Source organism: Panthera onca, chromosome E3 (assembly GCF_046562875.1).
Source record: "Panthera onca isolate mPanOnc1 chromosome E3, mPanOnc1 haplotype 2, whole genome shotgun sequence".
Classification (NCBI taxonomy): domain Eukaryota; kingdom Metazoa; phylum Chordata; class Mammalia; order Carnivora; family Felidae; genus Panthera; species Panthera onca.
The window spans coordinates 24762338-24778707 of record NC_138354.1 but is presented as its reverse complement, the minus strand read 5'-3'; the positions used below and the strand labels follow the sequence as shown (position 1 = coordinate 24778707).

General features: G+C 41.5%; 2 protein-coding genes across 12 annotated transcripts in view; both read left to right on the top strand.

Annotated features, from left to right (window-relative positions):
* LOC132689750 (phospholipid-transporting ATPase ABCA3-like) overlaps positions 1-3793 on the top strand; it is a 175298-nt gene extending 171505 nt beyond the window's left edge. The window contains exons 31-33 of one of the 3 annotated variants that reach the window (XM_078440518.2): positions 2049-2122; positions 2521-2635; positions 3537-3793. In XM_078440518.2, coding sequence (XP_078296644.2) covers positions 2049-2122; positions 2521-2635; positions 3537-3553 — 206 coding nt within the window. In that variant the 3' untranslated portion in view covers positions 3554-3793. Of the gene's footprint in view, positions 1-2048; positions 2123-2520; positions 2636-3528 lie in introns of all 3 variants that reach the window. The other 2 variants (XM_078440517.2, XM_078440516.2) reach the window with 2 other exon arrangements.
* Positions 3794-5161: 1368 nt separating this feature from the next.
* LOC132689186 (uncharacterized) overlaps positions 5162-16370 on the top strand; it is a 42019-nt gene continuing 30810 nt past the window's right edge. For 2 of the 9 annotated variants that reach the window (XM_078439794.2, XM_078439793.2), the window contains exon 1: positions 5597-5764. The gene's annotated coding sequence lies outside the window, so the exon portion shown is untranslated. Of the gene's footprint in view, positions 5312-5594; positions 5765-16370 lie in introns of those variants that run through there. The other 7 variants (XR_013552823.2, XR_013552822.2, XM_078439797.2 and 4 more) reach the window with 6 other exon arrangements.

The window sequence follows — 16370 nt, the reverse complement described above, 5'->3', positions numbered from 1 at the left end:
AACAAATAGGTATTCAGGAGATATTGTCCCCAGTGGTTCTCCCTGAAGACTATACAAACAAAAATTTTGTATCGACTAAGGAATGATTGGAGAAGTTTCTGCATAGGAACTACTGGTGAGCACAGAATGTTTATACCACTGTCTTGAAAAGAAGGGACTATTTATGGGTATTAGGAAAAGACATTAGTATGAAGTTAACCATAAGGACAAAATATATCACCCATATAACAGTAAGAATAAAAAGAACCAACCACAAGGTGAAGTACATACACACATGTATTTTGTATATTTACATTTGTATTTATAGTTATGCATTTATCTGTATATATGTATATATAATTTTAAAAATTATATAGGAGGACCACAATTAAACATACTGTTGCTTTCAGCATATATAAATAGACTTAACTCCTGCATGAAATGAAAAAAAAATTCAGCTTGGCTCATAAGCAAAATCCAGTTCTCTAATGTGTGTAAGAAGCACTACTAAAAAAAAACTAAATCAGAGAAGTTAAAAATAAAAGAGTGGGCTTCTTAATTCTCTTGCTATCCCACACTTATCTTTAGCTACTTATTACATTCTTTAAATTCAGCTTCTATCATCTGGCAGTGTCTGCCTTGCACAAACAAATGCTCTGGCCCTAATCCTCTCTGTAGATGCCTGTCTCTCCCCAGACACAGGTTGCTCTGAGTTTGCCCTATCAAAAAACTGATGGGTTCAAGAAAAAACATTATTTGCAATTTTTCCAGCTTTCTTGTAGGAAGAGTGCGAGTGACACTCTTTCCAGTTTTTAAAAAAGCTATGGCCCAACAATTCTACCTACATCTACACTTTAGATACTTGCATCCACCTGTAACAAGGAGATAAGTAAAATAATACTTAAGTTGGCAATATTCACAATAGTCAGACAACCTGTATGTCTATCAGTAGCCTAATGGAAAACAAACTGTGGAATATTCATATACCGGATTACTATTTACAGAGGAAAATGAATTATAGCTATATGCAACCACATGAATGAATCTCACAACATTTAGTGAAAGAAGCAGAAAGAAAAAATATATATCAGATGATTCCATTCACATAAGCTTCAAAGGTAGGAAAACTCTACCTCAATTTTTAGAGGTGTATGCACAGGTAAAAACACTTAGGAAAGGAAATATCCACAATAACAATGAAGGTATTGGTGACTTTTTATGGGGCATAGAGGCTGAGAAGTGGCACATGGGAGTTTCTGTGTTACTATTACTTGGCCTAAATGAGATGATTTCACCAGTGTTTGCTTTGAGTAATTCATTAAACTCCATGTTTCAAATATTTCACACACAAAAAAGAGCTGTACATGACCATGGAGACAATACATGCATTAAAATTCGCATTAAAAAATCTCACCATTATGAACACGTATTTTTTACTTTAAAACATTTTGAACCCAGTTAATCCAATTTTCATCAACCTGCAAATGTGCACTGATGAGCATAAATATGTTTGTTCCCATTAGAAATAGATACCACCCTTTTCCCTGTCATTCCACCAGTGGGTAAGAACACACAGAACATACAGGCTGACTTTGGTAATCTATAGGTATGATTTTGTCTTTCATGGGGCATGTGATCATGCGAATAGTGAGGAGGCATTGTCCTCCTCTCCTCCCCACCAAGCACACTGTACATGCATACATATCCACACAACCAGAGTGAAAATCCAGCCAGCTCATCATATTCTCAGCACTATGTTCAGGAATAAAGTCTTGTTGTAACATTAGAATTTGAGGAGGCTCAGGTTTTGAACATGGGGCATGTGAGCTGACAACTTTACTGTACCTGAAAGCATACCTTTAGTAATTGCTATGAACTCCACACAATAAGGCTATTCATCAGGAATAAATCTGAAAGGAATTAACCATGTCATGTGTACCAAAGAGAGTGGGTTATTTGACCATGTCATTTTTTTGTATTAACAATTGTGTATAATGAAGTTGATATAGCAATATTTTGGAAATTAAAAATGGTATGTTAAGATTATCTATCTTGCTTTCATTTCTTAGGTAGTGTATTAAAGCATGAGAATCAAGGGATCCTAAACTACTACATTCCCAGCAAGGACAACAGCTGGGGAAAGGTGAATGTAGAAACCATGCTCTTCTAACATTACATGTTAAGAAAGCGCTCCTGATGGGGGAAGTATCTGATATCCAAGCATATGTAATGGGAGGCTGACATTGTATGAGGAGCAGAAAAATTCCCTAAAGTATGTTATTTTTCAAAGGCCCCTAGAGTTTAATTGATTTTTCTTTCTTAAATCCCATTATTTGTCATGTCTAACAAGATAATAGGGACAGAGAAGTGCTTCCTTGCAGGTTCTCAATTATCTGTTCATTTTCTCATCTTCCCCTTTTGTCCTCCAACATGAACTTGGCAGGAGTTGGAGGACGGGCAGGAGATACTCAGCTGGGTTGGAGGCTGGAGGGGGGGGCCTGCAATGGTAACTGCCCTTTTTTACTGCTGTTGTTGCTAAAGGTGTTTGGTATTTTGGAGGAAGCTAAAGAGAAATTCAATTTAGAAGACTACTCCATCAGTCAGATAACACTGGAACAAGTCTTCCTGATCTTTGCTAACCCAGAGAACACAGAAGGTGATTATCAAGAAAAGGTACCATGAGATTTACTCCCAAACAGTGACCCTTATGTCTTCCTTAGACTACTATGTCTATAACTGGACACATAGAGGGGCATTACTATGGGTGTGTATATCTTGGCATAAATGTATTTACATAATAAAGAGTCCTCCAAAGAATAACATACATATGTCACTCTTCTGTAAATTTACATGGGTGGCTTGTGTATCCAGCATGTGCAAATCTAAAGACATTTGGTGAAATGTTTGTTTTCCTAGAAATACAAAAGAGCAGCATTAATCAGGGTAGGAAAAGGACATATTCTTGAGCATCCTGAATGTTTAAACAGAAACATCCAAAAATAATGGTGCTGTCAAATGGGACAGCTTGAAAAGCAAAAGGATTGTTTCAGTACTTGAGTTGTGGTTAAGAGGAACATTAAGCATGTATCAAACCATTTTTCCCATGGATACACACACACACACAAAGACACACACACACACACACACACACACACACACACACACACACTTTTTTTTGAGGGCAAAGGGAGAGGGAGAGGGAATCTTAAGCAGTCTCCATGCCCAGTGCGGAGTCAGATGTGGGGCTCAGTCTCATGACCATGAAATCATGACCCGAGCCACAATCAAGAGTCAGAGACTTAACTCACTGAGCCACCTAGGCACCCCTCACCCACACACAATTTTATACCAAAAAGGATCTAATTAAAATCAGTATCAAACTTTAAGGGGTAGGGGTGTGTTGGGTTATTATTTCCAAAACTCAAACCAAGATCCTTCATTTGCAAGAGAATCTTTGTACCATAACATTTAGAGTCCAAGAACAGAAAGCAAAACCATTATTTAAAAAATACTATTTTCTTTTCTATTCTTGTCCCACCTCTGATTAAGAAGAAAAGAAGAAGAAATGAAGTAAAGAATGATATACAGAGCTCTTCCTCAGATTCTTGTTTGGCCACATGGAGTCCCCCATAAGCCATGTGAGAAATCTAGTAACTCTCAAGATTCATGGGCAGATGAGCAGACAAGAGATGATTGTTGTCCAGTTGCAAGATAGAAAGAATCCATGAAGCTGCTCTACTTTAGGATGGTTTGTTCAAGGTTTATATATTCTTAGTTGGATAGTTGTGAGTAATAAATTATACCCAAAAGCTAATTGTTTTTAGGTATAACTTTCTGTGGGTTCCACTCCCATACGTGCCATACATCACCAGTGATTTCAGTAATTGCAAAATTTGCAGGCTGGCAAACTTTAAAAGAGGAGGGGGAACTCATTTTATTAAGGTCTTACTTGCATCTAGTCTCACAGTTGGCATCATTAATGACTCTTTTTAAAATCCCTTGAGTGTGGTGGTCTCTTCACTGTCCCTATGATCCAGTTCACCTCTTATCTTCCATCAAGAAACGAACAAATTATGTCAGTTCCTCTACTAAGCACTTTACAGGCATTGCATTATTTAATCCCACTACAAAACTCTGGGCTAGGTATTGCAGCTATTATTATCCTCACTGTACATGGGAGACGCAGAGGGGTTAAGGGATTTACCGAGGGTCACCAAGCAAGTAAGCAGGAGCATTCGTCAGTATCCCCACTTGGAGTCAGGAAACCACACAGCAATTTGAACAGGGAAAGTTAAAAGAATAATTAATTATAGCAGGGGGTTAGCTATAGGAGGTACAGGGAACTCTAAAGGATACACTATGGATGAGGGAAAATATCCAAGGAAGAAACAAACTTGGAAGAGGACCCTTCCCCAAGGCTGGGATTCAGATATTCTTGGAGAAGGTGAACTTGGGGCTCACTTGATGGTGGAGAAGTTTCTTGGCCCTGGGTCAAGGCTGTTCCACACCTGCTGAGCAAGCAGGAAACACCCCATAGTTACAGGCTGCCTAGGCTAGCCAGCAAGGAACTGTGGCTGGATCTAGCAAGCAGGAAACTCTTCTCTGTGGTTGTTGGCAGGCTGGTGCTAGGTAGGGGCACCTGCCGGAGTCACTGAGAATCCACGGTTAATGGGGGTCGGGGGAGGTATAGGGTGAATGCCCAGAAATGTCCTCCACACCTGCTGCTGGCAGCAAGGGGAGACCAACAATCAAGAGAAAACACTGAACCTGGAGCAGCAGCCTTTGGTCCTGTAGCGTCCCGCCAGCACCCTCTCCTGACCAAGCTTAACCTGACAGTTCAAGAACCCAATTCCATTTGCTGCCTGGAGGCCAGAACCCGATCCCTGGCGGGGTAGGGAAGAGATTTGCCTCTGGCAGAATTCAGAACCTGCCTGGCAACGCTTAAGCTACACCGAAGGTGGGTATTGGGGTGGGGTCCGCCAAGAGAAGCGACCACTGACGAATATGTGGAGCAGGAGAGAGGTCGGGACGTGGGGCCCCCTGAGTGGCTGGCTGGTCGGGGAAGCGCGTGGAGAGGACGCCGTGGGAGTCACAACGCGCTGAGCGCCCACGTGTCGAGGCGCAGGCGGCGCTCGCTGGGGAGCTGGACTCGAGGACCGCGCGCCTTACGCCAGAGTCGCCCCACGTCGGGGGCTGCGAGTGGCCCCCGCAGCAGGCTTGCGGGCCCCCGAGCGGGGGAACCTCTGCAAGTTCTCTGCTGCCGCCCACAGATCCTAGAGGGCGGCCACTGAATCTCTCCCAACTTCCTGCCACGAGCTACTGGCCCGCTGAGGTGACCATGACACTTGAGGGAGAGGGGAGCCCGCGAGAGTTGGAGGGTGGTGGGGTGGTCCAGAGGGGTCTAGAGGCAGAGAGCCTGGGGGCAAGCGCACGGGCCCCGAGGTAGGACCCTGAGGGTCTGGGGGCCTCGGGCAGTGCTGGGTGGGGCCCCACGCTCTAAGGGGTCCCGGGAGGAGGGTCCAGTGCGCGCAGGGGGCAGGGAGGCGCGTGCGGGCCAGGTGGCGAAGCGGGACGGCGCCGGGGCTGCAGGGAGGAGGGGGCAGGCTAGGGAGTGGAGGCGTGCGCGCATGCGCGAGGAAGGGTCCATGGCCGCTGACCTGCTCGCGGGGCCCGCAGGCAGCTGGGCGGTTGGCGGAGGCGTTGGGAGGAGGTGCCGCGCCCGGTGACCCGCGTCCCTCAGCGGCGGAGGCGCAGGTGTAGTAGTGGCGGTTTCGAGGCCCGAGCGGTGAGTATGGGACCACCCCGCCCTGGTGGTGTCTTCTCCCCAGATTCCCCCGGGGAGGCGGAGGGTGGGCCTCCTGGACTTCCCCGGAGGCCCACCCCCTGGCCGCACTGTTGAGTGCAGAGCCGGAAAGTGCGAACCCCCCAACACCCCCAAAAGCCCCAATACACTGGAACCGTCCACAACCCTTTCTGCCCCCTCCAAAGCCCGTTGTATGTAACATATATAATATTCCCCCTACCTCGCTGTCTAATGTCGCTCGCCGCTCACCGCCACACCCAGCGTTGACCCTCCATCCTGTAGTTTTGCATGTCCCTCACTGGACCTCACTCCCTTCCTTTTCCTCTCCAAGTGCCCCTGCTCTGGGGAATGCATCCCGGACTTCCCAGGGAGGAGAAAGTGCCAAAACAAGCACATGAAGTAGGAGACACTTCTCTGGACCCCAAGACACACAGAGAAGCTAATGGGAACACATTAAACAAACAGAATTTTATTTTGGTTGCCTTCAGATTTGAAAGCCAGGGGTCTGGAGGCACATGTTTTGGGTCTAGGGCTGGGTGTCCAGAATTGACTTGCTGTGTGACTGTCCCAGTCAGCTGGGGCTGCTGTAATGGAATACCTACCGTGGGCTGGGCCACCCAAATGTATGTCTCACAGTTCTGGAGGCTGGGAAGTCTCAGCTCAGAGCTCCGTGAGATTCAGTGTGTGGTGAGAGCCTGATTTCTGATGCATAGACAGGCATCTTGTCACTGTGTCCTTCACATGGTGGAAGAAGCAGGGGAGCTCTCTGGGGCCCTGTCTTATAATATGGGCACCAATCCCATTCATCGGGGCTCCATCCTCATGGCCTAATCACGTGCCCAATGTCCCTCATCCTGATACCATCACATCCGGGTTTGGATTTCAACATAATCTGGGGAGGGGAGGACCCAGACAGTCAGATTATAGCAATGACCCAAGGTAAACTTTGACTTCACAAGGCTTGGGTTTCCTTGTCTGAAAGAACCTGGATATTACGCGTACCCATCTCTCAGGGTGACTAGACTATTTCAACGGACAGAACACAGTAAGTGTTCAATAAATAGAGAGAAGGGGTATGGAAGTTAAGTGCTGCAGGAAGCTCACGTTGTCTCAGTTTTCTTCTGTCAAAGCAAAAATTGCACTGGACGAAGTAAAACAGGCAAGGAAGACTTTATGCGAGGCTACCGGAGCAGGGAAGAGAGGCCAGAACTCAGTCTGAGCTCAGCTCTGCTGAAACAAAGGGTGGGAAGGTGTTTGTGGACTGAGGTGAGACAGTGGGAAAGTTGGAAAAGTTGGAGGGAAGGTTGACCAGGAGAACACCTTGAGTAGCTTCCTGAGTTTGCCCATGTGGTTCTCTGATGAGGCCATCTGTGTCTGCTGATTGGTGCCTGTTGGAAGCTAGCTCCCCCCCTCGCACAGAGACTGGGAATAGGGGTGTTATCTTCCTTGAGGATTACGTGTCAAAGGATGACTCCCAGGTCCTTCAGAAAGGCAGTTTGGGGTTGTAAAACAGGAAAGAGGCTTGTAAAAAAGGGTTATCTGTATTTTAAGCAGAGAAAGGATGTATAATTACAAGTTTTCTAAAGCACATGTTCAAAGAAAAGGGTGGTTAGGACCTAGAGCCAGAAGAGCCTTTCTAAACGTTGGTCCAGCTCAGAGTAACAGGCAGGCCATCTTGGTCACCTCATTGGATGCAAAGTAGGCAGAAGATTTAAAAGGAAAGATGCCTCTGTATTAGCAGAGTTAAGAAAGCTGCTATATTTCACTCAGAACAGTTCATGGGGCGCCTGGGTGGCTCACTCGGTTGAGTGTCCGACTTCAGCTCAGTTCATGATCTCGCCGTCTGTGAGTTCAAGCCCCACGTTGGGCTCTGTGCTGACAGCTCAGAGTCTGGAGCCTGCTTCGGATTCTGTGTCTCCCTCTCTCTTGCCCCTGCCCTGCTCATGCTCTGTCTCTCTCTGTCTCAAAAATAAATTAAAAACATTATATATTAAAAAAAAAAGAACAGCTAAGTACTTTTAAGAAAAGTAAATGAAGTAAGTATAGTGACTAAAAATCTCATTTTAAGAAATCAGCACTGTAAGCAATGTAATAGCTTGATTTTCAGTAACTCCATTTAATTGTGTTTTTGGAACCCACACATCAATAGACTGCCCTAAAACTTTTCAGACATACTAGGTTTGTGCCTCTTCTACGTCCTCTTCTTTTCCCTCCCACCCCAGTGTTACATCCAGCTTTGGGGAGGACAAGAGTGGTAGTGAAATTAGTATTTAGGGCCAGGATATTGTGGGTGAACTGATTGCTGGCCAGGCTCTTTTAGACTCTTCTTCCTGAAGGTTCTCCCAAATCTGTCTTGGAGGTAGTGAAGGAGGTGGAATGACAGGTTTTTAAGAAGCTTTGTACTCCCTCTTTGTGTATAATTCCAAATCACATGAGTTACCCTAGAAAGGATAAATGGTAAAAATTAGACTTTGTCCTTTTAGGCTTAGATGTTCCTCACTCTTCTTTGAGACAAAAAAAAAAAAAAAAAAAAATTGGGAATGTAGTACTTCAATACTAAGATTGTACTAAAGTGCAAACTTATGGTTAATATATCAAAATATTATTCACTATAAGAGCAAGAGAAAAAAGTTCTTGGGTCAGCTAGTACATCAGGTAGTTCTTTCTTCACAGATTTTTACCCCCAACATCTGAAGAAGCAATTAGAACAATAGTACAGGTGAATTGTGTAGAATTCAAATCTTAAAGGCATAACAAATTATAGAATGTGTAAATCTCCTATATTCCACCGCCTGAGAGACAAGTACTGTCAACACATTTGTTTATTCTGTCATTTTTCTTCTTTATACATAAACTAACATATATGTTTTTTTTTTTAAAGTATTTATATCACATAGAATGTTTTTCATCTGTCCCCCTTTCATGATATATTATCCTCTCATGAAATGTATCCTCTTTAAAACAGATGAAATAAAATTTCACTGAAGGGATTGCCATTATTTATGCAATCATTCTGTTTTCATTTTATCTTACTATTTCCAGTGTTCTGGTGAATGATCATTTTTTTTTTTTTTTTGGTATGAATCTTTGTTTTGCTATGGTTTGCTTTTGGAACTTTGTTTCTGTAGGTTTTTTTTCTCTTTAAGACTTTGATTGGCATAAACTCCTTTATTATTAATGTAGCAGACATATATTGAGTGTCTTTTATCAATCAGTGAGGAGTAATATTTACCCTGAGGTGAAGCCCTCCCTCCTAATGAAAAATTGAAGAATGGCACTATTGCAGAGTTAGAAGGTTGTATGAATTATAAGTTGATGTTATACCATTGCCATATAGACAGAACACCTGCCATGCCATTTTGAGTGAGGTTAGTCTTATATTGAGAATTGTAATCTTTATATAAATAATGCGCAGTGCACCAGGCTTCATGTTGTTTGAGACCCAAAAGAAAATTACACTATCCCTACTATAGGGCTGTCGAAGGTGTCTTGTCACATTCTTAAAGCTAAAGATTGGTTTTTTGTTTTTTGGTTTTTTACCCTTTGTGTTCAATGAATAGGAGCTACAATGATCTTTAAAATGTGTTTCGGGGGCGCCTGGGTGGCGCAGTCGGTTAAGCGTCCGACTTCAGCCAGGTCACGATCTCACGGTCCGTGAGTTCGAGCCCCGCGTCAGGCTCTGGGCTGATGGCTCGGAGCCTGGAGCCTGTTTCCGATTCTGTGTCTCCCTCTCTCTCTGCCCCTCCCCCGTTCATGCTCTGTCTCTCTCTGTCCCAAAAATAAATAAAAAATGTTGAAAAAAAAAAAATTTAAAATGTGTTTCGCTTGAAGTATAATTTACATAAGATGGAATGCCCAGATTTTGAGTGACAATTTGATCGGTTTTGAAAAATGCATACCTCTGTGAAGACACAGACTATTTGTATCACAACAGAGAATATCCTCCTGCCCCTTTGTTTTTGACCACCACTCACCCTGCTCACCCTAACCCTTGATAGGATTTTGCCTATTCTGGGTACCATCTTAATGGAATCATGTGGGCTGTACATTTGTGTCTGGCTCTTTTCCCCAGTACCCCTTTGTCACATCCTCCCATAACTAGAGTACTGATCTGTTTTCTGTTCCTAAAATTTTATATGAATTTTTTATGTATTCTAGATAGAAGATCTTTATCAGATACATGTATTATGAATATTTCCTTTTTCTGGCTGGCTTTTTGGTTTTTTTCAGCAATGTCTTTTGAAGAGTAAAAGTTTTTTATATTGCTTACATCCAGTTACTTTTTCTTTTGTGCCTCATACTTTGGGTGTTAAGTAAGAAATCTTCATATACCAGGTTATGAGGATTTTCTTCTGTTTCCTTTGAAAGTTTTATATTTTTAGACTTTTAATTTAGATCTGTCATATATTTGGGGTTCATTTTTGAGGTAAGGTCAGTGCTCATTTTTTTTCCCATTCACATGTTCACTTGTCCCAGCACCATTGTTTGAAGTCTTTTCTTTACCCATTGAATTCCTTTGGTAATTTGTGGGAAATAATTGACCATGTTTATGTGAATCTATTTCTGGATCCTATTCTGTGTCGTTGATCATAGTTTTTATCTCTTCACCAATACCACACAGGGTTGTTTCTTTTTTTCCCCCCCTATTTTTGTGGTGCTTATTTCCCCCCTTCCATTTGAAGAACTCTATATTTTAGAGAGATGAGCCCTTTGCCTGTCATATGCATTGCTAGTTTCCTCAGTTTGTCATTTGTCTTTTAACTTGGCTCACGTTACTATTTACTGCACAACACTTACTTTTTTTATATATATATTATAATATGAAACTTGTATTGCTAGTGGATTTTGATTTCATGGAGACTTTTCCCATTTCCACATTTTACCTTTTCCAAATGAATATTATTTTGTTCTAGCAACATTTATTAAAAAGACATCTTTTGCCCAGTGAATTCATTGTCACTTACAGCATATCCTGAATTTCTGTATGTGTTTTGGTTTATTTCTTGACTTTCTATTCTGTTCCATTTTTCTGACTTTCAATTATTTTACTAGTACCACCCATTTTTAAGTAGACTTTATAGAATGTTTTAACATCTGGTAGAGCTGAACTTCACCTCATTAATCTTATTTTCCAGTGTTTTCCTAGCTGTTTTTTCTTACCTTTCCACATAAACTTTAGAATGAAAAAGAAACTTACTGGTTATTATTTTCAGTGAGACAACATTAAACACATACTGACTTGGGAGAAGAATGATATATTTATTTTATATCATCCTATTTAAGAACAAGGAATATTTTTCCAACTGTTCAAATCAATTTCTGAGTTTTACAAGAGGGCTTTAAAGTTTTCCTCATTAAAATCGCACATTTGTTGTTATATTTGTTTCTAAGTATTTTGTCTTTTTGTTACCATTATAAACTGGAATATTCTCTTCTTTTATGCCTTGTAATAAGTTTTCTGTTTATAAGAACTGTGTATGTGAAAGTTACTGGTTTTTACATTAATTTTATATATTACTACAAATTAAGTAAAATTTTATATACTATTAAAATTTAAGAAGATTTAATTTTTTCTTTTCACTCTGATTCTTTTAGGTCAAGCAATTATATCTGCTTGATAGTTTTACTTTTGTTTTCTCTTGTCTGATTTCATTGTCTAATATCCTTAATACATTGTGAAACCGTAGTGAGTACACTGGCCATCATTCTTTGTGTATACAGTTTACTGTGTTAGAACATATTCATGAATTCCTATTCGTGTTTAGTGGTTTTAATCAGGAACAGAAGTTAAATTTTGTCAGAGGCCTTTTCAAGGAGGTGATTGTAAGATTTTTCCCCCCTGAGATATATTAATATGGTGAATTACATGATAGATTTTCTAATATTGAACCACCTTTCTGTTCCTGGAATAAATTCCACCTGCTTAGAGTGTTAATTTTTTTTAATGTAATTATGTTTGGTAGTATTCTATTCAGAATTTTTGCATTGATATGTGAGTGGAATTAGTGGGGTTTTTTTGGGAGGTAGTCTTTGTTAGATAGGTTTGCTTTCTAAAAATAATTTGGTCATTTACTTTATATGCTCTTGAAAGTTTAAGTAGTATTGGAATTGTCTGATATTTGAAGGTTTGACAGAATTTCCCTATGCCATGATGGAGCATTTCTTTGATACTATTTGTGTTTCTTCGATGAAAATTGGACTGTTTTATATCTCCAAAAGGATAAATTTTGGTATATTGTATTTTTCTAGGAAATTTTCCATTCAAATAGATTTTAAAATATTTGCATAAAGTTATACATGTAATCTCTTATGATTTAAAAAAAATCCTCTGTGAGATCATGGCCTGAGCTAAAGTTGGATGTTTAATGGACTGAGCCACCCAGGCGCCCCTGTGCCTCTTGGATTTCAATGTCTGTTTCCTTCCCCAGATTGGGGAAGTTCTCAGCTATGATTTGTTCAAGTACATCTTCAGCCCCTTTCTCTCTCTCCTTCTTCTTCTGGAACTCCTATGATATGGATATTGTTCTGTTTCATTGAATCCCTTCGTTCTCTAATTCTCCCCTCATGATCCAGAATTTTTTTCACTCTCTTTTTCTCAGCTTCCTCTTTTTCCATAATTTTATCTTCTAATCCACCTCTTCTCCCCACTGCCTCTTCAGTCCATGCTGTGACCACCTCCATTTTAGTTTGCACCTCATTTATAGCATTTTTTAATTCATCGTGACTATTTTTTAGTTCCTTGATCTCTGCAGCAATAGATTCTCTGCTGTCTTCTGTGCTTTTCTCAAGCCTAGTGATTAATCTTATGACTATTATTCTAAATTCTTGTTCAGTTATATTCCTTATATCTCTTTTGATCAGTTCTTTAGCTGTCACTTCTTCCTGGAATTTCTTTTGTGGAGAATTATTCCATTTTGTCATTTTGGCTAGTTTTCTGTCCCTTATGCATTTTAAAAGCTTGTTATGTGCTCTGCACCTGTAAGCACTGCTGTATTAAAGGGGGGCAGTCATACACTGTCCAGGGTCTGGCCCTTCAAGCAGTGTTTTTTGGAGAGTGTTACTTGCTCTCTGTTGTGACTTTGGTTATTTTATTTCCCTACTGGCAGTGATTTTTTGGACCCTCCACCAGGTGTGCTTTGATTTGTTCCTTGAAGTAGCCCTGGAAAGGAAAACAAACAAACAAACAGAAAACAAAAACACACAAACACACAAATTTGAAAATAAGAAAAAAAGACAAAAACCACAAACACCAGCCAGAAGTAAAGATCAGGGTGGAGACGGTCCTGATCGAAGAGCACATACTAAGAGAGAAAGGACAGGGGCTGGGGAAAAAGAAAAAGTAAACATTGACCAAGCAGAGAGACTAAATGGCCTAATCCAGAGAGAGAGGGGGGGAGGGAGAGGGAAAGAGGGAGAGAGAGAAGGAGGCAGGAGGGAAAAGAAAAGAAGATAAAGTTTCACAGACAAACTATACAGCTTAATTATTCCAGAGAGAGTGAAAGGAAAGAAGGAGGTGTAGAACATGTGTCAAGAGAATGGATTAAATATGTCTGTTTAAACAAACCAACAACCAGAGTAACCAGACTAGAAGAGGGAAGAGATAAGAAGAAAAAGAAGGAAGAATATATCTATATAACGAGAATTGTCCAAGAATTAATCCAGGCCATGCAGCAGCGCTAGTCTGGAGGAGGAGGCCATCTGTTCCTCAGCATCTCTCCTACCCCAGTAGATACCCAGTTACCCAGCGCAGAGGGGCATGGTTTGGTGTAGGTGGGTCCCACCTCCACTGTGGGCCCCACCGACTGATCCCTGAGGCCCCCGACTGATCCCTGAGGTGGTGGGGATAAAAATGGTGACTCCCTCCTCCCCAGTCTCTCTTCCACAGACCCAGTGTCCCAAATCACCTCGTTAGAGCCATCCTCACTGTGCCACAGGTACAGACGAGGTGGTCTGTCTCACTCTGCTAACTCCCACACCCTGGCGCTTGCTGGGTGGGATTCAAACTCCTGCTCGGCACGCCCCAGTATTGGGAAGCGCAGCTCCACTCCACCCGATATGTGATCCCTGGACAGGCTTTGTCCTGTCCTGCAGCATTCCAGGAGGGGATCCCTTTTTCCTACTGCAGACTGCACCCCTGACCTAGCCACCGAGCCGAAGGCTGACTCCCCTCCTCTTCAGGTGCACGAACAGGGCAGCCGGCCCCAGTCTGGAGAAAGCCCAGCAGTTACAGGTTGGATCTTTCCCCATCCCAGTCCAAGGTTTTCCTCTTGTCCAGATACAGTCCTATGCTTCCCAAGTTGCTCTTTCTCTTCCCTTTGTCTGTCCACAGAAGAGGATCCCTCCCCTCCATTCCTTTAATCTCTCCCAGTTCACAGCCATACACCTCTGGCCCATCAGATTGTCCCGGTGTATCCCTGGCAGCGACTCAGTCTCTTTTCCTCCCAGACTCTTGGGGTTCAAAGTCCTTTGGCTTCAACACTTCTTTGTTTGAGAAATGTGGGAAGTTCGGATCCACCTACTTCTCCACCATGTTGGCCCCCTCCTAATTATTTATTTTTAAATAGGCTCCATACCCAGTGTGGGGCTTGAAGTCATGACCCTGAGGTCAAGTCACTTGCTCTACTGACTGAGCCAGCCAGTTACCCTTAAAGTCTGTTTTGACTCTACTATAAGTAGAGCTACATCAGCTTTCTTTTTGTTTCAAAGAAACATGGAATATCTTATTCTGTCCTTCTTAAGTGAGTCTCCTATAGGCAATACATAGGTGTGTCTCATTTTTTTATCCAGTCAACAGCCATTCTTTGTCTTTTGATTGGAGAATTTAGTCCATTTATGTTTAAAATAATTATTGATTGTAGAGTAGTTCTATTTTTAGTTTTTTGAGGAACCTCCATACTCTTCTCCAGAGTGGCTACACCAGTTTTCATTCCCACCAGCAGTGCAAGATGGTTCCCCTTTCTCTGCATCTTCGGTAACACCTGTTGTTTCTTGTGTTGTTAATGTAATTCTGACAGGTGTGAGGTAGTGCCTCATTGTGGTTTTGATTTTTATTTCCCTAATGATAAGTGATAGTGAGCATTGTTTTCTGTGTGTTAGCCATCTGGGTGTCTTCTTTGGAAAAGGGCCTCTTCATGTCTTCTTTGTTTCCATGTCTTAACTGGGTTGTTTGTTTTTTGGGTGTTGAGTTTGGTAAGTTCTTTATAGATTTTGGATACTAACTCTTATCAGCTGTGTTACTTGGAAATGTCTTCTCCCATTCCATAGGATGCCTTTTAGTTTTGTTGGTTGTTGCCTTCACTGGGCAGAAACTTTTTTATCTTGATGAAGTCCCATTAGTTCATTTTTGTTTTTGGTTCCCTTGCCTCTGGAGACCTGTCTAGTAAGAAGTTGCTACCTCCAAGGTCAAAAGAGGTTGCTGCCTGTGTTCTCCTCTAGGATTTTAATAGTTTCTGTTTCACATTTAGGCCTTTCATCCATTTTGAATTTATTTTTGTGTATGGTGTAAGAAAGTGGTTCAGTTTAATTTTTCTGCATTTCACCATTCAGTTTTCCCAACACCATTTGTTGAAGAGAGTGTCTTTTTTTCCACTGGATATTCTTTCCTGCTTTGTCGAAGATGAATTGACCATATAGTTGTGAGTCCATTTCTGGGTTTTCTGTTCTATTCCATTGATCTGTGTGTCTGTTTTTGTGACACTACCATACTATCTCAATGACTACAGCTTTGGAGCATAGCTTGAAGTCTGGAATCGTGATGCGTCCAGTTTTGCTTTTCTTGTTCATGATTGCTTTGCTAATTCAGATTCTTTAGTGGTTCCATACATAGTTTAGGATTGTTTGTTCTCGCTCTGTGAAAATGCTAGTGGTATTTTGATAGGGGTTGCATTAAATGTGTAGATTGCTTTGGATAGTATAGACATTTTGACATTGTTCCTCCAATCCATGAGCATGGAATTTTTTCCCATTTCTTTGTGTCCTTTCCGTTTTCTTTCATAAGTGTTCTATGGTTTTTAAAGTACAGATCCTTTACCTCTTTGGTTAGGTTTATTCCTAGGAATCTTACTATTTTTGGTGCAGTTGTAAGTGGGATTGACTCCTTGATTTCACTTTCTGCTGCTTCATTCACTTTCTGCTGTATAGAAATGCAACAGATTTCTGTACATTGATTTTATAATCTGGAACTTTGATGAATTCATATATCAGTTTGAGTAATATTTGGTGGAAACTTTTGGGTTTTCTGCATAGAGTATCATGTCGTCTGCAGATAGTAAAAATTTGACTTCTTTCTTTCCTATTTGGATGCCTTTATTTCTTTTGTTGTCTGATTGCTGAGACTAAGACTTCCAGTATTGTGTTAATTAGGATTGGTGAGTATGGACTTCCCTTCTTGGTTCTGACCATAAAGGAAAAGCTGTTTTTCCTCAGCAAGGATGATATTATCTGTGGGTCTTTTGTATATGGCTTTTATGGTGTTGAGGTATGTTCCATGTATTCCTACTTTGTTGAGGGTTTTTATCAAGAATGGATGCTGTGTTTTGTGAAATGCTTTTTCTGCATCTGGTAAGAGGATCATGGGATGCCTGGGTGG